The sequence below is a fragment of the Channa argus genome, chromosome 7, assembly GCF_033026475.1.
Source record: "Channa argus isolate prfri chromosome 7, Channa argus male v1.0, whole genome shotgun sequence".
Taxonomy (NCBI): domain Eukaryota; kingdom Metazoa; phylum Chordata; class Actinopteri; order Anabantiformes; family Channidae; genus Channa; species Channa argus.
Window position 1 is genome coordinate 15,923,759 of NC_090203.1, and position 27,141 is coordinate 15,950,899.

Here is a 27,141-nt window from a genome sequence, read left to right on the forward strand (position 1 = left end):
ACCCCAGTGTGTGAATGTGATGAATCTGTTTTTGCATCAAACTCTTGTAGGTGGGGGACCATTTAGATCCGCTCCAGGTGTTACTCTGAGTTAAAAATGGAACTGCTGTATCTAAAAGATAAGTTGATTAAGGACAGGCTTGGGGAAGAGGGGAGAGGGGGAAGGGGGGACTCCAGGGCCAGATATGCTTTTGGGAGAGGAGGTTCTTTAAGAATGTTTTTTTAATAACAACTTAAGTTATTCTAGATCACATCTGCCATTTTCCACCCAAGATGTGGGGTGATATTTACCTAAATCACCTTGTCTTTTAAATGCATTATGTACATATGGCAAACTAAGGAAAGCCAGTAAAGGAAATCATAAAAGTTGCAAGAAAGAAATGAAAATGTTTCTGAAATTCTCATGTCTTTAATAAATAACAAAAGCTATTTTTTGTGTGTTTCACAGATAACCATAGAGAAAACAGATTTCTCCTATTTCTTAATCAACAGCATTGTTTGCTTTGGCCCACCTCCGCTCTACCTAAATCCAGATTATGACTCAGAATGGATTAACTGTTGTTGCCCCGCAGCACAGTCAGGCTCCTACCAGAGTAGAGTTTAAGTCTTTCGGGATAAGGCAAGTCTCAGGTCTTCCCTAAATAAGACTCAAGCAAAGTCTCAAATCCCTAAATCTTAAAAAAGAAAATTGCAAGTTTTTTTCAACACCAGATCAACATCCTGATTTTTTCCTAGCTGTGTCCTTCACTTTACACGTTGGCAAACAAACTAAAATAGAGACATAGAGGCATTTTTCCCATTGAAAGATTATACAAAAATAGTTCAATAATCTGCACAAGCTTGTAAAAGTGAAAATAATCCATATTTACAGCCAATTTTCAAACACACTTTTTGCTGAACAGGTTCAAAATCAGGTATTTACACTGACAAGTCTCTTTTTTGTGACCTTTGTCTAAGTTTACCTTTAGGTTTAACTGTCTGTCCTCCAACACATTGTGAATTAGTTGAAATTAAGTCATGGTGTCATGGTTAGAAAGTGCTGTTTTATAGAAAAGTACTATATAATAGCCTAAGTGATGATACAGATTAATAGCAAAAGAAAAAAAAATAGGTTAAGAGATGAATCCTGCTCCTGTCTCGTCTCTGTACACATACTTCTAACATTTTAACCCACACTGTAAATAAGGACATTCTACTATCATATCTTGTCTCAAACTGTATATACTGCAGCGTATATTTAGGTGAAGAAAATCTCTTCAGCATGTTCAATATTTAAAACAAAGAGAGATAAGGTTGTCTTTGTCCCAAATATAGACTTGATGACTCTCCTCTCCACTCCCCCACTGCTCTTTCCCTGTCTTTTATCATTTCTTCTCATCACTGTGCATGCACCGCCTTTCCTTATATTCCTTCTGTCCTCTCAGGCTTAAACACAGTTTAAACAACATCTGCTGAAATAAAGAGAAATCCCTCAGAGGGATGCAACACTGCACTGAGTCTATTAAAAAAGAGATGGCAGGATTTCCTTGGCACTTAACATAAAGCTTCTTAAGCCATTTCAGTTCTGACACCAAATAAATAGCCCATTTACATTCCAGGACTGTATTCATGTAGACCAAGATGGCAGCACATTCTTTGTCTGTTTCAGTGAAGTTTAACATATCTACTGGAAATAATCCAAACGTATACTGAATTGATTTAGGTTTTTCTCACTCTCTATAAAGGGGTTTAATGTATGATAAAAGTTATTTGAAGTTTGACATTTATATATATATATATATCTATATCTATATTCCACCACCTATCTGCTTTGTGGATGCCCATTAATGCCTGCATAACTGCGGTGGTCTAGACAAGATTCTGTTAAAAATCATAGTTACTGTTTGATGTACAGTAATAGCTCGCCTTAATGTACGTTGCAGTTATTCATGCATTCACCCGTCCCCGGCTTGTTTCTGTTTACCTACATGTACCTGCAGCCTTACATTGTAGGATTTTGTTCCTGTGCTCTTCTACATTAAGAACAGAAATTTAAACATGTTGTGATTCCTAGGACCTTAACCTGTCTCATTCCATTATGTGCAGGCTACACAGCCAATGCTTCTTATAAATACTATACACTACTCACAAAAATGTAGGGACATTCGACTCTCAGGTGAAATTTAAAAATGCACTAAATGCACTATAATTTCACCTTCTCTAAACTTTTGAACATGTCCAACTGTTCAACTGTTTTTTACATTTTACATAAATTTCACCCGGAGGTCAAGTATCTCTAACTTTTTGTGAGTAGTGTTTTTGTACGGTGCAAAGTCAATTTCAACCATTTACTGTACATTGTTTTAACACGCAGCTATCTGTAGTTGGCTTTTAAAACAGAGAAACATGTTGTCATTTGTTATGCAATATTGATGCCCTAGATCACAGCCACAATTTATCATCATATTTCTTTACTCTTATGAAGGTTATCTCTAATTTATCACATTTATTCACTGCTCTGGAGGGAGGAAGGTTTTGTCATACTTAGCCCATCAAGGCATGTGTTGTCATACTTTGGATGAGTTTTCCTAGAAAATTACTAAGTACAGTTTAGGATTATAGACCTGCTTTTATTTGGATGCATGTCTATTTTTTTTTTTTTCAACTTTGGGAACCAGGAAAAGACTGGTCCTGTCAACTTCTTACAGTTCTTGATTATAGTTAATGGTTATACATTAAGAAGAAGTCACAATGTCTTGTTTATCACAGCACATCAGGATATGAAAACAAATGATTCTCTACACTATGCTGGTTATCTCTCTCTATGCTATACCAGCAAGTTGTTGGTATATTTTTATTTATTTTTTTCAAACATCTATCAATTATTCCATTTCTTCTTAGGTCATAGGAGACATGCAGTATCTACTGTCTGTTCCTTGCAGACAGACAAAGACAGAAATTACGTATTAAAGGCTATTGTAAATTTTGTGATAGTTTGTTTAATATTGACATTTGTATTTACATACTTCTCTGTTTGCATCCTCTTTAAACTCACATACTCACTTTTTACGTTTTTTACTTATGTTTGAATGTTGTATTTTCTTTCGTGAAACTTGCTGCCATCCTGGGCAAGTCTGCCTTCACCAAGTTCACAAAGCACTTAATGAAAAACAAACAAACAAAAAAACACCATTTTCAACTTGGTGTCCTAAGGGGGCCTGGTGGCTCAGCAGTAGATAAAAGTGGGGAACATGTTCTGCTGTGGTGACCCCTGAAGGGACAAGCTGAAAAGTCTAATGGTGAGTAAAAGGGGAATCTGTCCTTGCTGTGAGGATAAAGAAAAAATAAAAAACATGCAAGTCAAGGTAAATTTGGCAGTAGACTTTATCTGTCTGTGAACCTGCCCTCTAGCTTTATCAAACCACAAAACACAACGTTATCTGTGTGAGCAAAAACTCAACTTGTCATGAGATGAGCTATTGACCCCAACTTCTTGTACAGTATAACCAACCAATAAAATCAGAGTTATGGTCACCAAAGTGAATGTTCAACCTTATTGTGCTCTTAAAAAGTTTAATACTTCAACCAAGACCTGACATTTGTAAATGTACAACTTGGGTGGTTTAATGAACCGTGTAACTTTGATAGTAAGTATTCCCCCCCACAAAATCTGAAATCAGTTGACATGATGTGGGTCCTAAGGTGGGTCTTGTCTTATTACCTGAACTTATACCTCACATCCCCTACATAGTTCCTTCACACTGCTGCCACTGCCACACTGCCATTGGCCTGTAAAAACATCTACAAGAAATCATTCATCCCCAGTGCAATAACTATTCTAAATAGTAAAAAGTAGACATTTTTATTATGTTGCTGCTGTTGTTGTTGTTTTTAACTGTCAACTGTATTGGTTATTGTATGTAGTACATGTCATTTGTGGAGCCTGTCAAAGATAACTTTCTGTCAAGGATTGGGACAGACAATAAAGTTAATCTTAATCTTAATCTTAAGGTTTTGCGGCGTATCAAAATAGGCTTTTAAAAGTTAAAACATGGTTGAGCCATCAAGAAATTCTTAAAGCCAGCAAGCCAACAGCATGTCTAACTGTTTGTGGTCAAACCCTTACATCTATTTGGAAGCTGAGCAAAACAACTCTCTCACAGAAATGATCTGCAGAGTGTGAGCAAGGCCTCATATCCAGATCTGCATGTGAACTGATCTCAAGCCCACAATGCAGACCTCAAGAGCTGTTATGGTGTTCACACTGCCAAAGGCAAAGTACACACGATGGCTAATGGACACAATCTCAGTTAATTACTTACTCAACAAAGGCTGTAAAGATTCCCAGCTGACAATTGCATTCCCATCTGTCAATAACAATGTACTTTTTTGTAACAAGCTAACAGAGAACCATCTGCTCTGTCCATGTAAGATGTTCTTATTTGTCTTTTTGTGTTTGTTTTATTGATGGTTACCATTTACATTTTACAACTACAGCACTGACTCGTCTAACAATATTTTTGCAGACAGAGACAATTTTGAAGTTATGTCTTGCATTTACTACTTGGCTCTGAAGTTGTTACTACTTAATCATATATGTAAGATTTGAGAAGTTTGCATTAATGAAGAGGCAGTATGATAGAGAAATAGAGGAAACTGTAAGAGGAGACAAAAATAAGTCAAGAGATCCATCAGTGGGAAAAATATGGAGACAGAAGGAGAGACTTAGTTCAAGTGGACAGTATGTGAAAGAAAAGACAGGGAGACAAAAGGAGGGACAAACACAAACAAGTACAGAACATACACACAAACACAAAAAACAAACAGAATGAAAAGGGGGAAGCGAAAAAACATGGCAGGACAGATACAGAGATAAAGTCAACCAAGATTGCAGGGATGTGCAGTGACTCTGACACTACAAAAGTTGAAAAAGTGAATCACTTTCTTCTTCCATGATTTGGGCTTTTTACCAGCTAATTATGTGGACACTTCAGTCCACTGCCTGCTGAGAAAATAGCTCTGCTTCAAATTGGTGTAGTTAAGAAAACTTAAGAAGGATGTCTAAAAAGTCAGAGTGACTCCCTTCAGCATCAGAAGACTAAACATTTAGCAGAAATGACTTTTTTTCTCTGGAACACTGCTGAGTTTTATATTAGGAGCAAAATGAGTCTTAGATTAATTAAAAGTAACCTGGATGTGGCTATTGGATTTGCAGTATCTTTTGTATTTTAGTACAAGGCAATCTTAGAACATTTACATTTAGAGTCATTTGTACATTCATGTTGACTAGTTTGTATACCTGTTTTGCTTTAGCAACTTTGCTCTTCCTACAATTCATTCATATTATAATAAGCAGGTATTTCAAGCTCACCTGCAAATTTAAATATTTGACTAAAAAGGTGAGTTGTATCAGTTTTATCCTATGGTTTTGAATCTTGTGCTCCATGTGACCGGGAAGTTAATAAAACCTTTTTATTGCTGTATGTTCCGGCAGCCAAAATGAAAATGGAGATTAAACATAGCAGCATTTCATTGATGTCCAAAAGACTCCACAGTGATGTAAGAAAAACCAACCACCGCCAGTTATCTTCATCATCATTATCATTTTGTGTGCACTATAACACACAAAATGAGATAATTATTTTCATATATAAACAATAACTCCATTCAACTTTCATTCAACCATTTAATGTAGTTAGGCTTTGAAAATCATTTTTGGAAGGAAGTTATGTAAGAAAAATACTTCCTGTGGAAAAATGGATGTCAACTTTGCTGTATATTTTGTCTCCAGAGTGATTTGCTCAATGATGCCAAATCATAAAGTCATTAAAGATGTGGGTGTGTTATTTGTCCGTCAGTCCCAAGCCCTTTAGTACCTACTAACAGAACTATGTGAATGATTAAACCATTGAACTAATCATTAATCTGAAATGAAAAGCAACAAGCTAAACAGGAGGGTACAAACAATAAGATGGCATCTCCAGAGAACGTCCTTTGCGTGCGTGTGTGCACGTGTGTGCGTGTGCGTGCCTGTGTGTGCATGACCTACCTGTTCTCAGGGTCTGGTGTGGTCATGGCTCGTGTTACATAACACATCTTCAGTGGGATGCACCTTCTATCACCCTGCAGAGACAGGGAGGGCTGGACAGGGAGGCTCGGAGGGTCTGAAGAGGAGGAGGTGAAGTGAGGGCTATTAAGGCGAGGAGACTCGGGAGGGGGGTTTTCCCAACCAATTTCTGACACGGGGGAACCCTTTCTGACATATGGTGTGGCCTCACGCATGTATTTGACTGGGGGAGGAAAGTGAGAAAATGATTTTCAGTATACAGCCAGCCATGGTAAATGATTATCAGGGGCGTTAAATGATATAGATTTAAATTTTGAGTGTTTTAGGCACAGAAAATCATTCACATTTTTATTTTAGGCAGCAATACAGTTTTTAGAGCTGTACTCACACTAATTACTTCTTGATTTAATTTAAATTACATAATGGCCAACTGCAAGACACTGAACTTGGCCTCTTGCTGGCCCTGGCTTTGTTTTAACATCATTTAAAACAGATGAAATAAAAACCTTAGTAAAGTGTATTTTTATCTTCTAGCCATCCTTTGCTATAAAACCCATACAGTATGCCCTTCAGCAGTAACAAATAAGCTAGTCTGTGTACTAGTGTAGTGGTACTTTGCTGTTACAGGCTAAATGAAGGATGTGGACATACCACACATACTCATACACAAACCAGAAACAGAAACTGTTTGATTACTGTTTGACTGAGAAAAATTGGTATTAAAGAGTGACACAGGTTAGCAGATCAATAGAAAGATAATTTGCACCAATATTTCTGTACATTAACGATGCTTGAGCTCTGGTGCAAAAGGCCAGGAGGAATGTGGGTGGACTATGATGACTTGCCAGTATGTCATATCTTTCTTTAGCAACAAAATGAGGCTGTCCAATAACCTGTGCAATTGATAACATGTCAAAATGCTAAGAGCCTAAACTTTGAGTTAATGTTTTAAAACTTAAGTAGTCTTTCTGTAATCGCACAGATTATTTATAGTACCTAGTCTCTGCTGCTACAGGCAGGCAGGAATTGTGGCACAGGAAACACTGAACCCACCCCAACACACAGAGCCCCCTTTTACTTGTAAAAGTCAAACTCTGAATCACTGGGGGCTCTATAACAATTTAAAATTCCTCATGCTTTTAGGTTAGCGAAGGCGAAAATAACAGAAGAGAGGACACACGTTTCTGTGAAAGACAGAAATAGAAAGGCAAAGAGAAAGTGGGTGCTAAGAACACTCTGTACGTCCCAAATGTTCTGAAACCTTGGTATGCCCTGGATGTTTAATGGGCATATCCCACTGTACAAGCCACATATAATTGGTATATTGGTGGTGGCATTTGTAATGGCAGTGAATGAACTATTCTTGGGAGAAACACTATGGTCCCCTGTGAGACTGCAACAACCATAACCACCAACCTGTAGAAAAGAGATGACAGGCTGACGCACAACAGAGCAGAGGAGACGGAGGTGATGTGAGAGTATCCTCGGTGGACCCACAGAGACAACATGATCCAATGCACAGCCGGAAATCCCATAGTCAGATGTGATTAAAGAACTGAAAAGCAGTGGATCTATTTGTTATGCGCACTAAAAAGGTACAATAGAAGTGAATTTAATAACCGGAAAACAATGAATCAACTCTAGTCAAATGATGACATCCTTGTTTGGTTTTGTTTGTTAAGAATTGTGCATTCATGAAACTCAAGGGAGCATGCAGAGTTTTAATTTAAAAAGAAAAATCCAACAAGGTTTTTTATAACTGAGTACAAAAATACACACACAAACTAATGCCCTTTGCCTTATCCTCTGTGTTGCAAAGCATTATGGATCTGCAAATGAATACAAGGAAATATCTTAGAGCCACAAAGCGTGTGTGTGTGTGTGTGTGTGTGTGTGTGTGTGTGTTTAACTGGTAACTAAGGATTACTGCTAAATGTTGGATATTATGTGACAGAGACTCAGATGTACAGCTATGCATTTTCTACCCCTTTGTTGGACCTTTGTTATTAAATTGATTATTTTAGTTCATGATAAAAGCAAACAGTGACAAAATGACAACAGGGTCAATAAACCACTTTGTGCTACCTAATATACCAAATCCACCAAAGTGTCCACCAGAGTCTTGGAATCTAAGGCAGCTACACATGTAGGTTTTATGACTGACTAACCAGTCATAAAACCTACATGTGTAGCTGCCTTGGCTGCATTGTACCTTACTTATGCCTCCTCAAAACTGCAACAACACTTCAAAGTTATAGCAGCTGCAAAGACACTACATGGGGTCCACAAGAACTGATAAGTCAGCACAGGTCCTTGTTTTTTACTCACAAATGCCAGACCTGAGAAAGAACTCCTCCGCACATTTCCATGCACTTCAATCTATTAAAAAAAAAAAAAGAAACTTCCTTTCTACTCTATCTTCCACTTGCATTTCATGAAACGTAAACACTTTTCTGATAGGACTTTGTTTTGATGTTTCTCCTTGATTTTTGTTTGCCTTGTACCTCACTCACCATTTGGATAAAAGCATTTTCTAAATGACTAAATGTAAGGGTATATGTTTTCCAGGATATTATACATAAATTGCTAGTGTGGAGGAGTTGCTATTAGTATGATTATTTGTGACTTGTGAAACAATTATGGAAAATATTCTCCTGTTTTCAGGTCTTATCAGCATCAGGTTCTGGCTCCTTTTCAATGGTTTTATGCTAAACTGAATGTCCTTCACTTGTGGACTTTATGTTGTATAAAGTGTTTGAAATTGTCACGTTGGGGGTGATGTGGTATTAACTTTTTCCCTAGGCCCAGTGAACAAATTATAGATTATAAAAGTTTATCAAATTAGGCAATAACTTAATTAATTACCTAATGAAGTAAATGATAAGGGGAAATGTACCCTAAACAAGACTTTACAACAACATTACTATTATGTGGCTACATGCTTGTCGTCTCAAGTCTTACGTTATAAAGCCCACTCACTCAAATTGCTAAACTGGGAAAAACAACACCTTTTATGAAACAATAAACTGATTAGGAACAACTTTATAAGCAGCTGTTGACTTTAATGTCACAGTGGACAGGAGGACAAATTTAATGTTTGTGAGGATCCCAAGACCAGTCAGAGCCCCTCTATTCATGAATGGTGTAAACTTTAGTGACTAAATTGTTTTGCATCGAATGTAATGTAAACTCACTGACCAGCCTCACTGTACCCTGAAATAGAACTTTAAATGTTTCCAGCAGTGGGGGAAATAACTGGGCTGGACTCCATGTCTATGATCATTACTGTACACTGGAAGTGTGAAAATGTGTGTGAATTCCCTTGGGTCATGTTTCAATTCCATTACAGCCCCAACATTGCCAACTCTGCACAATAACCTTAATATCACGCTAACAAACTGAAAAGGAAAAGCCTCATGTTACTTGAGCCTTTACTTGTAAGCGGGCAGTAAGCAGTGATCCAAATGAGTGGCTGTCCTCCCTCATTTTTCTGATTGTTTTTGTTTTCTTTTACAATTTGTCTGGCTCATGCTTGAGACAAAGAGAATACGCACATACAGACATCACAACATCCTTTATTTTCATTGTGATTCTCACCCCATTGTATTTAGAAACCAGTAGCTTGCTGTTACAGTAGTCATGATGCAGATGGAACAATGGGAATGTATCACCACAGTCCAACTGTTCAACTTCCCATTCACTTCACTTGACAACATTTAAAATCCATTTAGTTATTTTTAAAATGTACCCAACACATTTACTTACACATTTTCCAAATGAGGCAATTTATTCCTTCAGTAGTGTTGACAGGGGAGAAAACCGTCCATAGATTTTAACTACATCTACCACACACACACACACACACACACACACACACACACACACACACACACACACACACACACTAGTTTGGTTGCATTCTTCAGTGTGTGTTAGCACAGCACCAATCCCCTTCACACACATACTCTGCTCTATAGCATCAGGTGTAAGTATGATATGTCTCATTGTGTCTTTTTTGCTTAATGGTCCCTAACAATATTTAATGAGGTCTGAAGTCATTGGACTTTCTACCATATGCTCAGAATAGGGATTTTCATATGGGGAGAAAATGTAAGCCTGTGGGAAAAAGATAAGTTTCCCATTTAATATTGGTAGATGTTGGAAAAAGAACAGACCAAAAGAAGAGGACAGAAAAGAAGAAAAAAGCTTTTCTAGATTGTAAAATGAAGGTTGAGTCCCTACAGAGATTTGCAATGTGGCGATTGCAACAATTAATTAAACAAATCCCCCGTAAATTCTGCATAACCTCGCTATTGAAAAAATTATAAAAACATCACAACATGAATCAGACTTTTTTTAAAGAAAAGCTGTTGCAAAATCAGGCATGTTAGACTGCAACAACCACAAAAACATCTGTGAAATCCAGGTAGGACTGGTTTTTACTCCTGTGCAGCCTCTTGTGTTGCTGCAGATATTACAGCAACACAAGAGGCTTTCACAAATCTACTCTCAAAGGACCCTTTTGCAAGATTTGGACTAATATCTAAAAGTGTTCAAATAAAGCTTTTAAGGAATACAGAATAGTGACTAAGGTAATAGTGTTTTTTATAGAAAGAAACCGGCAACGAATTTTTGAAACCTGTAGGCTGAGTTACTCATCGACACTGAACTTCAAACTTCAAACAATGTCAAACACATACCAACGTGCTGAAGATCACAACTTTCCACAAGTGGAGACGAGGAGGCGTGCATTCACACATAAAGAAACAACACCTTCATCAGATAAAGATGTTTTCATGTTCTTGTTTTACAAGAGCTTAAGGCATTTTATCAATCAAAACATCCTACTATTGGTGTTGGATTGAAGATAGGGTAAAAAATTTGGAATCTTTGGATTAAAAAAAAAGAAAATCAACTGTTAATGCCACTGTTTTCGTTCGTACAAAATACTGAACATTATAACATATTATTCTGTGTAGTATACAAATATAAAAGTGTACTGAATTCTGAAACCTGAAGGGGAAAATAAAGATGAGTAGTGCTCAGGACCGTATTTGCAAAAAATCTAACATGCAGAGGAAAATCCGGTAAATGTCTGCACCACACAGAAATCATGTTAATTGCGGCACCTCAATTTTACTAAACAACAATTTAAATCTAAATTGCCATAAGTGTTTTGTTAGTCTGATACATTTATGTCCATAAATCGCTAGATTGCATTGGTTTAAAAAAGTAGAAGATACAGTAAAAGTAACATAACTACATTAATATGTGGGATTATATGTTACATCAAGGAAAAACTATGTAGTATATCTTCATTGTGTAGCTTCAAAACTAACATCTGGAAACACCAATCAGGATGCTCTGCGGAGTAGAGATAGCAACAGCTGGTATAATCTGATAACAACCAACCATGTATCCTAAAAATAATAATCCTATGCAAAGCAACTGTAACTGTGATTAGGTTTTTAAGGGAATCGTGATCGTAGGCTACATTACGTGATCTTTTGCTCTTAAAAGATATAGGGCTACATTATAATCCAATGCAACACATTTTTTAATGAATGAAGCCCTATATCTTTTAAGAGCAAAGGTTTAGTTGTATAGAAATATAATTGTATGAGACATGATTTTACCAATTTTAGCCAGCAGTTTGCCAGCTAGAAATTAAAGGCCAATTTTATGCACTGACTGAACTCAAGGGCTAGCTGTTTGCCAATTTTGTGGTAAACTGTACAGTGACATGTAGCTATGGTAAATATGAGAGACGAGGCTTAGTTCATTAGCCTCCATAGGAATCAGGCGAGTTGGATCCATCCTCCAAAATCTTACACCCTGCTGTCCTGCCCGGCCATATTCAGCTGTGCACAAATCCATCCAGTCCAAAGTATTTGTTCTGGTTTTGCTTATATGGGACCAAAGTGTCCTTCATAACTCTTCCTATTACAGTAACAATAAAGTTTCCAGAATTTGACACTCTTATCAAAAACATGTGAAAACAGTGAAAGGCCAATGCAGAGAGCTGTGTGTTGCATGTTCCATTATTGGCTACATAAACCTTCATACTTACTAAAAACCACAACCACAGAAAGTGTGAGCAGATGGTTGTTTTTACAGCCTGCTGTTGACTCATCGACAGTGTCACAGCTTCAACAGAAGTCAGTGAAGCAGTATAGCAGTCTAACAGACTTCTTCTTTTGGGCCATTTGTGGTCACCCTGTTAAATGTTTTTGAAACTTCTAATTTCACCATTTAGCTGATGTTTGCTTCACTTTAGTATAGCTCAGTTATAAAATAACCACCACACTAAATGAGGAAATAAAACAAGCAAAATGTACACAAACACTGACTACACCTGGAGGGGTAAGTCTTTGTATTTTTTGTTTTTTATCTACTTCAAACCAAACTGACGGGAAAAACTGAGCTTTACCACTTGCTCTTTCCCTTTGCTTTGGCTGTATAAATATTCACAGTGGGGAGGAAAGAATGATTCAATCTATTAACTTCCCAATAACAAATTACTACAGCAACACCACGGTTGTTGCTGTTATCACCATCATCCGCTCTGACTCAGCCTTCACAAACAGTAGCAGAGGAGATGATAGCTCCTCTAATGACATAAACAGTCAGCTGGTAGACACACGGACGCTTTCTCTCCTTCTTTCCTTTTCTCTCACACACTCAACCACATATTGACTGTGGTATTAGTCTAGACTACACTGCTGACAAAACTTGATGACACACATCGATACACACAAGTATGCACATGCTCATGGTCCACAAAGTCTCTTTGCATCACACTGCTGACAGCAGCACATGAACACACAAGCAACACAGATGTCAAATGATGACAGGTGAGGCTTGTTGAGAGCTCCACAGAACACGCTGAGTCATTTCCTGTCTGCTAAAGTTCAGCAGATGTTCTCTATTCTTTTACTCCTAATTTCTTCCACTTCCATTTCTATATATCTTTTATTTATCTCATTTATTATTTGGACTCACCTTTGTTTTTACAAAACGTTCTGTTTGGTGCTGGCGGTCTGCAATAAAGCACATTTTTCATCCCATTAATCTATCTATCCATCTGTGTTACTCCTATAGTTGGTCCTGAAACTGACGTAAATTGACCTAAATCCAGTGAACTGGTTTTGCTCAAACATAGCTTAGCAACCATAATCACATAAGACAGGTCTGTCAAGCTTTGGGTTTCTCCACATCTTTCCCTACAAGTGTTTTCCTCAGAAGAATATGTATCTTTTTATATAGTTTTCAAAACCAAACCAAAATCTATGTTTCTACTATTTAGGCTACAAATGTTGACATGTCCAGATAATTAGGTCAACACAGTATTAACCTAAATGTTACTTCATAGAGGTTTTTTTAGAGTTTTGTTCATTAAGCTCTATGCATATGCTATACAACTATGACTCTGCAGTCTGGCTGAAACATTGCATGTTTTTAAGGACATTCCAAACTGCTTCAGTATCTTTCTCAAATCCAGCCTTATTCACAATGTTCAAGGGCAACATGTCTTCCTTTATGACATACAACTTTGATCCTTGCTTATATGCAGTAACATGTCACAAACACCCACATCCTCTTTCACTCACATTCTCTGCAGGTTTTCACATGTCGAGACAGGTGTTTATCTTTCCAAATGTTTAGAATCTATAGCATTAAAGAATAATGACTAAAAACTGCTGACAAAATTGCAGCTTTGTGACATGAACATTAGGTATTGCTAAATTGCTAAATTCATTTCAAAATACTTATTAGTTCAGCTGTGCCAAGGAGCATCTCATTACTTGAGGGAGTTACAGGTACCTACTCAGCTTGTGAAGCTGCTGATTTGTGTTTGATCCATGTACAGTAGCTTTGGCACTTTACTGTTTATGTCTTGTGCCTGCCTAATCAGTTTTCAAAATAAAAGTCAAATCTCTCACAGGAGGATATTAGGGTCTTATTTTGGTACTGGGTATCAGGGGAAATAATACATTAAATACATACGTACTCCAGACCACAGTAGGTAAATAAAACAATCACCCACCTTCCCAACAGAATAAACACAATCTAATGTAGCTACAGCTTCCTCCTAATCTCATCAAGTTGTCTTCCAATCTTCCTCCAAGAACTGCCTTTTCTGTGTTTTTCTCTGGATCATATAAATGGGACAGAACCTCCTTAGAGGCATAATGGTGTTACTCTCATCGTGTTGTTACAAAGACTAGAAGTATCTGTGTGAAGAATAAAAAACTAAACTTAGTGGGAAAGGTCAAAACTGGCATATTCTCTCACTTCCACACAGCCTACCTGGCCATTAGGTCTTTTTCCCTGGGAACATGTGACAGTAGGTAAAGCACAGATAATGATGGTTTATTTCCTTTAGTAGGTGGATTTCCATTCAGTTGTTTTCATGCACATTGTAGTTTCCACAATAAAAAAAAAACGTGGGAGTCCAAATGCTGGAAATTTAGATTACTCTGTAAATGCTGTGTGAGTAAAGTTTTTGTATCGCAAAAATCAAAATACAAACAAGGAATAAGGCCAGTGATTTTCTATATTTTTATTATTTTCATCACATTCTATACAGACTCTAAAGCCAACAATAAATTAAATTTAGTCATTGTAACAAAAAGTCCTGAGGCTCCCTGATGTGTTGACTACAGTGGAGCACTATGGCAAGTTCGGCATTCATAGACGTGAATGACTAGAATCAACTCATTGTTGCTTTGAGACACTGCTAAGAATTTGGTAAAGAAAAAAAATTAAAAATATGGAAAATCTACAGCTTTTAAATACAGATGTGGATAATGAATCATGGTATGCACAAATCAATGAAATTAAAACATCAACTAAAATAAATAAAAGCACATAAAAACAGGTCTGTGTTGAGTCAAACAAATGGAGATCCCACATTTCCATTCCATTTTCTTAATTTTATTCACTTTTTTAAGGTTTAAGTAATCCAAATGAGCTTCCAATATGACTTGTGACTACCGTAAAATACACAAATTACAAGTACAAAAGCAAATGATCTCTCGGCACAGCCACCTTTATTTGAAATGCTCATAAATGCTGTCTGCTGCACACGCATACATGCAGGCACAAAGACACACACACACACACACACACACAAACACACACACACACATAATCACTGCTCTACTATGGAGGATGTACTAACTCTTCAAATTCAAATTCTTGAATCATGTTTCTAAGCTCATATAACACACTCTTAAATTTGAAACAGGAGGAATAAAAATGGGATATCATAATTTTTCACTTTGTTTAAAATTAAAAGTTTGCATGCAAGGTTATGCATTAAGCACCTTTCACACTCAACATTCATGAAACCCATGGTAAATTAACTTTGTACTTGTGCTCTGTGTTTTGCCGTTCTTCCAAATGCAAATGATCTCAGTAAGAGTGCAGTGATAGTGAACTTGTGTCTGTGCTTCCCTTGAGAAAAACCTCAATTTCATCTTTTTATCAGGCACTTAGCCTTCCTTGTTAGCTCTCCCTCTGTTTCACTGTCTTCCTACTGTATCTCTCTTCCTTGCAGCACATTTCCCATTAAATTTACATTTTAGCACTACACCCTCCTCTCTCACACCCTCTCTCCTTGCTCAATCCATTCCCTCTTCCCCTTTTTATCTCAGTTAGTTTTCAGTTGGGACCTGCTTTTCCCTTTGCAGCATAGCCTCTGCACCCCCCTGGGAGGGACCATTCCTATGTTTGCATGTAGGAGTATGTATGAGAGAGCGAGTTATATATGTGTTTGTATGTGTGTGTGTGTTTGTGTGTGTGTGTGTGCGCGCGCGCGCGACAAAGAGAGGAAGACAGAGGCAGACACTTTGTTCTTGGGTCCTTGAGTCCTCAAAAGAACAGGTATTGAAGAAATCTCAGAATTAAGAACATGTGTGCAACATTTCTTTCTGCCTGAATATTTGTATGTGTGTGTGTGTGTGTGTGTGTGTGTGTGTGTGTGGGGGGGGGGGGGGGGGGGGGGGGGAAGGGGGGGGGGTGGTACGTGCCAGTGTATTAAGATGTTTGTTCTTTAAACTGGACTCTGACAGCCAAAGTTTCAGCTTCACTTTTTATCCAAAATCAACTGCAGAAAAGATAAGCTTAAGGATACAAAGAGCTGGCTTTATGTGAGTGGCCTTGCTAAGAAAAAGGTGTGAGGAGGAGAAAGATGATAGGGGTTTAATCTTGCAGGGATCTCCCATGGCACCTATGGTTGCATAATTGTTTTGTTAGAAATATGAACTTTTCTATAGCCCGTCAGTCTCGTAATTCCCCAAACTAGTCAGAGAAAAACTGTGTGGCAACTGCAACTTTGTAAATGGACAAGAAAGTACATTTAGCGAGATGTAAACCGTACAGACTAGTGCCAAAAAAATCTTTTTCATCCAACTCTATCCAACACCTTCTTTCTCTAATGGAAAATAAATCACACTTTGAGGTTTTCATTCCCAGGCTTCAGCACTCAATACCATGCTGATCTTCATTCTGTTCGTTTAATCAGGCAGTGATTTATACCTGGGACCCGAGGTGAATGCAATCAGCTGGCAGATAGAATAGAAAACCTGCTGTACAGCGCTGTACAATTAGGATCCCCTGACCTACTAGGATATGCAGAAAGCAATGTAACACCAGTCTCAGAAAACAGGCAGCCATGTGGGGTGAGAAACTCAGCCCTATGTTAGACGTTTTCTTTCCTGGAAAATGCACATGTGAGGTTATGTAAAAGTGACATCTATGTCCAGCAACATTTCTAACAGGTTTCGACAGAATTGGCTTGGCCAAACTAAGAAGTGCTGACCTTTTCTTAAAGATGAAAAGGGGCATGGGTGGGGGATGAAAAGAGTCTGGGACTCCCTGGTCCGTACGCTAAGATCTCAGGTTTTTCTGTCATGCTCTCACACACTGTCTGCGCAGCCTGCCTACCTTCCAGAGTCACCTCTTTCCCGGCCCGTTTCAGCGCCTGCACCGCCTCGTCGTGCGTCGCGTCCCGCAGGTTCATACCGTTCACGGATAGGATGGCGTCCCCAACGTACAGAGCCTGGGTTTGGTCCGCTGCGAGCCCCTGGAATATCTTACTAACTAGGATTGGCATTTTATTCTCCTTCCCTCCTTTGATGCTGATCCCGAGCCCACCGATCTCCTGCTTGGTCACCTTGACGCACCGCTTTCTGTTGGCGATCGTTTCGGGCACCCGATCCGGGATGTCCGTGAACGCGGTGCGTGCAGTTTGGGGACCGTTGTTGGAGTTTGCGTTATTGTTATCGAGGTAAGAGCCGTTGGTAACGCCGTTGGAGTTGACATTGTCGTTCACGTCGTCGTTACTGCTGCTCTTCTCGCAGCTCAACGTGAGCGCTTCCTCGTTCAAGTTGACCAAAACTTTGTGCCAGTGTTCCCGCACCAAAACCTCTACAAATCCACTTTTTTGCACTCCGGGGGTACGCGAAACTCCAGTCGCTAAAACCACCGCCATCTTTGGAGCATTTCGTTAAAATGACATGTGGTTTTGTTCCCAGCACCCTCTCGCACGTTTACTTCCACCCGGCCTCCCTCACGCTCAGGCTGGACTTTGCCCCTCAGAAGTTTTCTGCGGGACTTGTCAAAGCGTCCCGACCAACCAGCCGGAGCCTCTGCTGAACGAGCTGTCCTCCGCTCCGCCTGCACCACATCCTATGTGCTGGGTGGAGTTTGCTCCCCCCGCTGTCAGTCGATCCCATCCCCAGATCCTGCTCTCACAAAATGTGTACATCACTTCTCTGCAACCTCGGAGACATGAGCGATGGCAAAGAAGGAAAGATAACAGGCTATTCACAAAAAAACATTAGCAACATCGTGATGTTTACAAGAGGAAACATTTTCCTACAAATTAATTCATGACTGTTGGGTGAACGGAGTCATAACGTTTTGCGCGTGATTCGGCAACATGGGGCGGAAAAAGTGACAGAAAAGTTGCCATGTACATTAAAAGCTCTAAACCACGTTTTGCCCTAACAGTTAATCTAAAGGACAACATGACCTGAAATGCCCAGACTTCAAATGTCCACTCCGTTGTATTTGACCGCGTTCTTGTTGCACAAGTGAAATCGGTTACGCGCCTGCAGGAATGCGCGCGTGTCGGTTGTGAGGGTTCCTAACAGAGAATGAGAGAGAGGGAGCGTGCTTTGGTATTGACCTCCGACATGGGAAGACCCCTCTCCAAGGCTTTGCTCTCCAGTTGTATTGTTGTTATTGTTCCAAAGGAGTTCCTCATGCCCTGTCAATCTAACAGGTTCGTCAGAGCTTAAATAAGGGAGCACAGACCGCGAGGGCGCAGTGGAGCTGGTGGGTGCCCTCGGTTCAAGCCATGGGTGTGGGTGACTGACAGGCTAGAGGCAGCTTCGGTTTACAGGACATAACGAGCAGCTGTTAGGACTTCAGTGAAAGCTTCAAGTGCCAAGGGGGTTCAGCTGTTTGGATCACAGAACACTTTCATGCACTTTCAATGGCCTTCACGCTAAAACACAGCATCCTGCACAATAAAAGACAGAGGAAAACGTGCTTCACGCTCGTATATTGGAAATGCAGCTACGACACCTGCTGGTGACTTTAATTTGGATTTGTCTGTCCATGATGGCAGGCTTGTGCTGGCATTTTGGAAAATACAAAAAGTACACAGATCCAAACTGTGTTCATTAAATCATTTGACAAACTTTCGAACTTTCCGTGATGTTGATTTTTGTTATTACCGTTGTATTGTATAGTTCCAAAACGTCTTGGCTGCTGTTATAAATAAAGTAAAATGGAAACGGGTCGTAAAGCCGCATATCAAATGTTTAAACTTAGAAATGAAAAACATATATGCTCATTTTGAATTTGATGCCACACATTTCAAATAAAGTTGGGACAACAAAAGTTGGGTTGTGTGAAAAAACAGCACCTGTGTCCAGCATTATGACCAGCATTATTATTTGTGTTTTAGTATAAAATATGCTCAGATTTCACAAGTTTTAATTAAATTAACAAATGCAAAGTTTCTTATGAAAAAAGAAAATCTCGAAATGGCTACTTTTATTTACGAAAAAAAGTTAAATTTTGGGAGTCCAGCAGGGGAAACCAAGGTATGTATTCACTGTGCTGCGTTTGCCTGATGACCGTTTGCTGCTTTTTTATCATTATTTTACCACATGAATGTCTGACTGGCTTTAACTTTACAAATATTAAGATTTGAACTTGTTATGAGGGACAAATGTGAATATTATGAAAAATAAGAGTGTTGTCTCATTTTATTATACTCTATATTTTATAAATCATTGTGCGTTTTATAATGAATGAAATAGCATAATAATTGGAAAATCTTGTATGTTACAAGAATGCTGCAGAGTGTAGGAAAGAAGCTTCTTCACAAGCCCGCCCTCTGAACTATTTGGATCATTACTACTGCACCAAAAAGAAGGGATTAGCTTATTTATTTTGAGAAAGTTGCTGCAACAATAATACTACGAATATTTTGTTTGGTTTAATGAGGCGAAGATGTTAGTGTCGATTTTTACTTTTATATGGAAATGAGCCATCAAATAAAATGAATCTTCTTTGTTGTGGTAACGACCTTCAAAAAAAAAAGGGAAACAAACAGAGAATTCAATGTTTATTAAAGGAGATGGTATTTAAAGATTGTTAATTAATAATTTTTTAATCTCCAGTCAACTAGCATGTTGATTACACACTTTGTCATTGCAACACAAAGCTGCAGAGACAGGTATGGTCACACACAAACGCACAATGGGTTTGTGTTGTTTGTCTATAGTGCAGTGAAGTAGCCCACACAAGAGCACTTCAGTATAGGCATTGAGGATTGAGGAAATAGATGCATTCCCACTGAGCGACCTCTCTTTAAAATCACATTTACATTACATTTGTGTTAGCAGTGATCTAAATCTCCACAGGGTAATTTTAATATTAAAGCCAAGAAGTAAATATTTGTCTCCTATTCTAAATATACCATGTTTAAAACCAGTGAAAGAAAGACTCAAACTAGTATCAAGATTTCATCTGCACCTGATGGTGTGGAAAATAGGAACCGATGAACGCACTTTTTTAGGGCACTATTTCAGTCAACTAATATATTTAATAGTATTATTTAGACTGGAATAAATTGGAAGGGAGACAGACCATGTGATATAAATTATTTCAGCAAAAAGTTACAGAGTCACACTCTCTGAGATGTCTGTAAACCACCTCCACAGGCTGTCTGCAGGTTTATGATTTTGAAGCTGATATGGATGATATTAACAGAAGAAATGTTGGAGGTGTTAAATATTTTATTTAAAGAAATTAACTGTTGTTAAATGTTACAGATTTCCTAAATTTTGGCTTTATCTAATTTGTATTCAATTTAGATATCTGTTTTGAGTGAAAATGTTGCATAGTTATTAATGCATCAGCAGTCCAATAGCTGCCAAAGAGGCAAGTGAATCACTGCATGAGTACAGCACGTTTGTTATTATCATTTCTCCAGACAGTTTCCTTTTCTTGTCACATAATCCACCTCAATCCATCTTACATTCCCATCAAATATGTAACAATCATACACAAATGTTTTACTGTGAATACTAGTCTTTTATCTCCTTTTTAAAATCAGTTGCACAGACCTAGACCTAGACCTACAAACAGAGTTACACTGTGTTAATGGTTATATTAAAAAAAACATGTAGACGGGGCAGATATATTGCAAAACACAACAGAATTAACAGAATGTTCATGTTTTTCTGTAAGAATGAGAACTGAAACAACACAAACTAAGAGCACAAACAAAGCTGCAGCAATAGCAAATCGTGTTCAGGTATTTTACTACTCTGCTGAAAGACACATAGTGCTTATGGTGAGTGAAGAGAAAAATATTAACTCTGAGGGTCCTTTAAATTTGGACAGATAAACAATAGAACTGAAAATACGTATATGACACCTCCTTAAGTTTAAAAGCAGAAGCGCTTTGGATTCTGTTATTATGTGATGACTGTAAGTATTAAATTGTGTCAAAGGAAAAAAACAAAAACAAAAAAAAACAGACATGTAAGCAGTCACAGATTTATTTACAAAAAGCAGCACAACATCAGCATTATAATTTATGCAAAAACAAGTATTATATTTACTCATGAAGCTCTGAGCTGCTGTGAACTATAAATCAGGTATCTGAACCAAGTTTAATATGGATGCAGGATGGTTCACCTAGGGGAACCCTGGACTACTAGGTCATCTAAGGAGGGGGACACTGGAGAACATGAGTAGAGGGATCGTGCCTCTGAATAATCTCTGTAGAGCAGCCTGTGTAACACAGCAGGAGCCAGCCTTCATTAATTTAAACCAAAATATGCATTAGAAATTTGACATAATACTCTACTGTGACAAGTACAGGCCTATTTCCATTTTGTGGTTTGAAGTATAAGTCTAATGTGCCTTTAAATTTAAGGCTAATGGTACATGTTTGATATTCAGAAATGAATCAGGTTACTTTTCAACAAATGGGAAGATAATGTTAAAAAACAAAAAACAAAAAATTTAGTTCTCTGGTTGAGCAAGTGTGGTTAATAGCAGAGGAACAAGAGAACTCCCTGTCCAACCAACACGTTCATGAAAATAAATGAGGAGAACGTTTGCAGTAAATTGTTAAACTACAGTGCACATCGTTTATTGCACATGGCCCTTTTATTTTATTTCTCTGCACTTTCCTTTTACTTTTTCTTCCCTGCCTCCTCAGTCGCCACATCTGTCCATAGGTGTCCCTTTGCCAATTTATTATTTGCTTTGTCACCTAATACTCCTCCATCCATATTACATTCCTATTAAGTATGTAACAAATGTTTTAAAAAGTGTTTTACTGTAAAAAGTACTCTTATCTGCATTGTAAATATAACAAAAGCAGTGACACAGCCCTAATTAGTATACTTTAATGCCTCATGAAAAACAATTTTAAAACAATAAATAAAGCCAATTGTGGTTTTAAGAGAGACTGCTGTTAGGTACTTTGTAGAAGTGCAAGACATCAGGGATATTAACCCCCCCTCTGAAAGCCGAAATAATGATATCTCATCTGCACACTCTTTGTCCTCCTCCACTCCTGTTACTCCTGTCCACTCCTGTTACTGTAAGGTTTTATTAAGTAAGATTAAAACATCTACTACCCCTGTTGACATTTATCTGCATCCTTGATTTTAAATGCGTTTGATTTGATTGGTCCTGGATGGTGAAATTTATTAATCTCTCACTTAGGACTTGAATAGTCCGCAGCTATTTTAAACACTGTATTGTTAATTCTATAATGAAACAGCCAAATCTTGACCCTTCTGAGACTAAAAATTATAGGCCAATACCAAAGTTTCCTTTTATATCAAAAATCTTGGAAAAAGTGGTAGCATCTTGTACCAATTTACTCTTAGCCAGATTATTTGTTGTTTTAAGAATGTGTCTTATCATTTTTATGCAGATGTTCAACATTATTGCTCCTGTAATGATTCAGTTTATTTTTTTATTAATGATGTTAGAGTGCTTGTCATCCATCAAGATCTGGGTAAATAATAACAACCTACAAAAAAAAAAAAAAAAACAAGACTGAACCTCTGATCATTGCACCCATCAAAAAGATGACCTTCATCAAACAACACCTTGGTTTACTGGGTTCCTGTCCAGTCTAGCCTTAGGGGTTGTTTTTAACCAGCCTATGTCTCTCGATATTCACTCAAGACAGTTAGTCAAGAACTAATTTTTTACTTGAGGAACATCTCTAAACTGATTAAAATGTAACCAGGGGCCAATCTGGAAATGATTATTCATGCTTTTATTACTTCTTGATTATTGTAATTCTGTTTTTATTTGTACTGCCGCCGCCTAACAGCTAGAAGGTTGGTGGTTCGCCCTGTGGCCCTTCTATGTAGAGTTTGCATGTTCTTCCCGAGCTTGCATTGGTTTCTTCTGGGTTCTCCAGTTTCCTCCCACAGTCCAAAAGGATGCATGTTAGGTTTATTGGTGAATCTAAAATTGCCCATAGGTGTGAGTGTGATTGGTTGTCTGTGTGTGTAGGTCTCTCTGTTGCACTGAAACAGAAAAGCGACCTGTCCAGGGTGTACGCCGCCTCTTGCACCCTGTGTCCCAAATAGTATAAGCAGTGACAGATAATGGATGGATGGATGTTTTTACTTGTTTTAAGTCAACAGGAGTCTCTAGAACAGCCCAGATTACTCAGGGTTTGATTTCACTTCACTGGCTGCCAGTCAAGTCCTCCAACTACCAACTACTTTCTGTACTGCATGATCAACCTGCAGACCCACCTTAAACCTCAACCTACAGCATGTAACTTCTACCTGCATTCTTCCCCTCATAGGTATATTTATGTGCTGCATAGATGAACACACAGCCAAGTTGTATATTAGACAGTTTTATTCCTCCCCTACATCCTTCAAGTTCAACCCATACTTCTCTCCCCAACTGAGAGCCGCTCTTCATAAAAAAGTACTGCCCCTTAGCTATAAGAAAATAAATAATGTTCCTTGTCTCCACCAAACTGGAACGTCCTTCACGGGTCTCTGCTTAGTCCTCATCTACACCTGACACCATGCCATCAAGGTGACCCAACTTGTCAAGGCACTTGACCGACACCCCTGAGGCTCCACAGGCTTATGTGGGTGGCTGACCCTCCAGAAATTGAAATTAGAAATTCATGTGATTACAATATGACATCAAAAATGCTAAATGGACTTTGCCTCCATAACACCAAAATCCGAAGTACCTTTGTCATAGAAATCGTGCTGTTCAGCAAACTATTAAAATCCAATAATGAACACTGCAGGTCAAACTAACCATACATATTTAAAACATGTGTTAAAGTAATTATCCAGCCATTTTTTTTTAAACTAGTCATCCTGTTCAGGATCTGCGGAAGGATTGCTGATCCCAGCTGTCATCCGGCAATAGGTGAGGCATAACCTAGACAGGATGTCAGTCTGCCACAGACTCTCACACACAGAGACACATATTAACATTGGAATTTGTAGTTGTTTCTTAAGTATTTTTAATACACAAAGACAATTTTGTGTAACTTCTTCACTTGCCTCCTCTTTTTCCTTTTCCTTTTTTTCTATTGCGCCTTTTTCTCTTATTTGTTTTACTACCATTTTCACCCCCAAACTACATATGGCATTTATGAAAGTACTTTACAAATTGGGGGTCAAATGCAGGCTTCCCCCCCACACACTTGAAGACCAGTTCCAGTCCTCCTGTCCTTCCCCTTCTCCATTCAATGCACAACACATGAATTTTAATGATCACTTTTATTAGTCACTCCATAAAGAAGGAGCACTATGGAGGTAAAAGTTAAATTTATACAACCAGGTAAATCCATTGTGATGAAAATTAATAATTTATCTCTTCATTTAAATACTTTTAAGGGGTTAATGTCTTATAGAGAATGAAGGTGGGAGGGGTATAAAGGGAGGAGGAGCACCATTGCAACATTTTCAGGGAAGTGAAACTTAACAACTAAAAAGCGCAGTTCAGTTTCTCTATTAATGTACAAACACACCAGCATTGAGCTGAGCAAAGGGCAAACAAGAAGGTGAAGTTTAACATGTTCAATTTATTGTATGAAACTGTAAAACGTTCACATGCAATGAAATTGTTAGCACTTTGCTATGTTCATAAATTGAGATGTAAATTTGACTAGTTTTTTTTTTTATCTATTTGATCTTTTTTTTAAATTTAGGACGTAGTGTTATGTGTTATGTTGTCGCAAATTTGGCAAAACTACTGCATCTAAAATGAAAGTGCTTTTAAGTTTAGTGTTAATGTTGTCTTTGTCAGCCAGTGTTTTAGGAATGATTGCTCACACTGCATACTTGTTGCTGATGGATAGCACTGATGGTTCTTATTTTTTTAAACATTTCCTCTTCTCTAGATATGGCCTCAGCTAGTGGTTTTCTGTGTGAAGATCAGTTCCTGTGCTCCATCTGTTTGGATGTTTTCATGGAGCCTCTTTCTATCCCATGTGGACATAATTTCTGCAAATCCTGTATCACCAGGCACTGGGAGGGCAAAGAGAAGTGTCAGTGTCCACTGTGCAACTCCACGTTCAATAAGGGGCTCAACCTTTGCATCAACACTGCATTCAGGGAGGTTGTGGAGAATTTCAAGAAGCATCGTAAGGAAACATCATGTGACAACAATAGTTTTCTCGCCAAACCAGGAGAGGTTCCGTGTGACTGCTGCCTTGACAAAAAAGTCAAAGCCTCTAAAACCTGTTTGGTGTGTTTGACCTCTTTCTGTGAGCTACACCTACAGCCTCATCAGAGAGTTGATGCCTTAAAGAGACACCAACTGACTGAGCCTGTGCTTAACCTGGTAGACAAGATTTGCAAGACACACAATAGGGTTTTAGAGCTTTTCTGCAGGAATGACCTGACTTGTATTTGTGTTCTGTGTACAGATCATAGTGCCCATGACACAGTTCCTCTGGATAAAGCATATGTAAACAAGAAGGTTCAGATAGGGAAGAAAAAAGCTGAACAAACAAGTACAAAGAGGGCACAGAAAATGAAAGCACCAGTGCAGACAGTGAAGAAAGACAAAAATGATGGGACACCAAAAAGTTTGGCTTCTCTTCAAACACAAGGTTCTCACATTTGGTGGTTTCCCAATGAAGGCTCGCATATTTTCCATAAATATTCCTATGTTCCAGGAAACAGTAGCTTTTCTGAAGATGGATTCTGCTATGAAATTCAGGTCAACAGTAACTGGGATTTAGGAGTAGTCATAGAGTCAAAGCGTGGGAAGAGCACACTCTTACCAATCCATGGGAATGGAATGGGGATCATTAGGTTAGCGAGGAACAGCAACGGGAAAGCACTACAAAATGACCCTGTGCATCTCTACTTAATAAAGAAACCTGAGAGAATGTTAGTGTTTGTAGAGTGTGAGAGTGAACTGGTGTCCTTCTATGATCCTTATGCAAAAATTACAATCTACTCATTAACTGTTTCCAAAACCAATGGGAGAATTTTATTATTCCTACTTCCCTGTTCTACTGGTAGCTGGGTACAGAGGCTACAAAACAAGGTTCAGAACATTAAAGAACGGGCACAGCATTCAAATGACTTATTCTTCTTGGTTGTTATGGCCTGTGTTTTTTTTCTTCTAATTATTTCATCTGAGCCAAAATAAAGAACACATCATGCTTAAGTAGGATTGTAATGAAATCCAGATACAATGTGTAAATACAGTAAAACTCTGGATTAGGTTCAGTTTGACAGATAAGAAAGTAGTTACTTCCTTACCGTGTACATGCTTTTGGAAATAATGTTGCATGTTTATTTGTTCATTTTGTGTTTAAATTGTATAATTGCACTGTATTTGTATATTTACAGGAGAAATTGTGGTGTTTACAGTAAATATTTAAATCACAATAAATCTTAGGGTTGAATTATGCCTTTTATAATCATTTGGTGTTAAATTTTCACTGTTTGATTTCCTCACCTTAAAAATCAGTGGTAGGGTCATTTCTTAATACAGTCAAACAGAGAATTTTATGCAGTATCCCCTTATGTTCACTGTTGAATAAAGTAAGATTAATTACCTCGAAGAACGTCGTAAGGAATATGGAGAAAAAGGCTTAATTCAATTAAACCACTAGAGGGAGCAACCTACCAATCTTTTATACAGACAGTACACCTTTCACGTCATTATATTCATAGCCTCCCTACCAATTGATCTATTTTCAGCTAACCAGTGAGGAGCTTAAATAGTTTGTGATACAATACCTCTAAAAAACCCCTCAAAATAATTAAAGAGAAACTTCACAACAATCCAGATGTACCTCACCAAAATATGAACTTGTCTTTTGCATTTGGACACATTTGCTTTAAACAGGTAATGTCATGTTTAACATTCAATAAGAACTCTAGCAGCTGTGTGCAGCTGTATATTGGCACAGCATTTCTTTGAGCCAATGTCACCAAGCTGAAATGCTCATTGTGACATTGGTTGCATGCTGATGTAGATAGATATTTGCCTAATGTCTGCACAAAAGTTCATGGCACTCCATCCGTTGTT

At 38.1% G+C, this 27,141-nt stretch overlaps 2 protein-coding genes across 2 annotated transcripts in view; one reads left to right on the forward strand and one right to left on the reverse strand.

Moving 5' to 3' along the window:
• The window catches only part of sntb1 (syntrophin, basic 1), a 32,344-nt gene extending 14,212 nt beyond the window's left edge, over positions 1–18,132 (reverse strand). Inside the window, exons 1-2 of the mRNA XM_067510903.1 lie at positions 16,996–18,132; positions 6,028–6,268 (exon numbers count right to left, since the gene is read on the reverse strand). Of these exons, the coding sequence (XP_067367004.1) occupies positions 6,028–6,268; positions 16,996–17,542 (788 nt within the window). The 5' untranslated portion in view covers positions 17,543–18,132. The remainder of the gene's footprint in view (positions 1–6,027; positions 6,269–16,995) is intronic.
• Positions 18,133–24,549: 6,417 nt separating this feature from the next.
• On the forward strand, positions 24,550–26,512 carry LOC137130973 (nuclear factor 7, ovary-like). Its single transcript, XM_067511714.1, has 2 exons — positions 24,550–24,652; positions 24,992–26,512. Exon 2 carries the CDS (start codon positions 24,994–24,996, stop codon positions 26,251–26,253), a length of 1,260 nt encoding a protein of 419 aa, XP_067367815.1. The 5' UTR covers positions 24,550–24,652; positions 24,992–24,993; the 3' UTR covers positions 26,254–26,512.
• The last annotated feature ends 629 nt before the right edge of the window (positions 26,513–27,141 follow it).

Excerpts from the sequence above, each read along its gene's own strand:
- LOC137130973 (XM_067511714.1), top strand. The coding sequence starts at position 24,994 with ATGGCCTCAGCTAGTGGTTTTCTGTGTGAAGATCAGTTCCTGTGCTCC.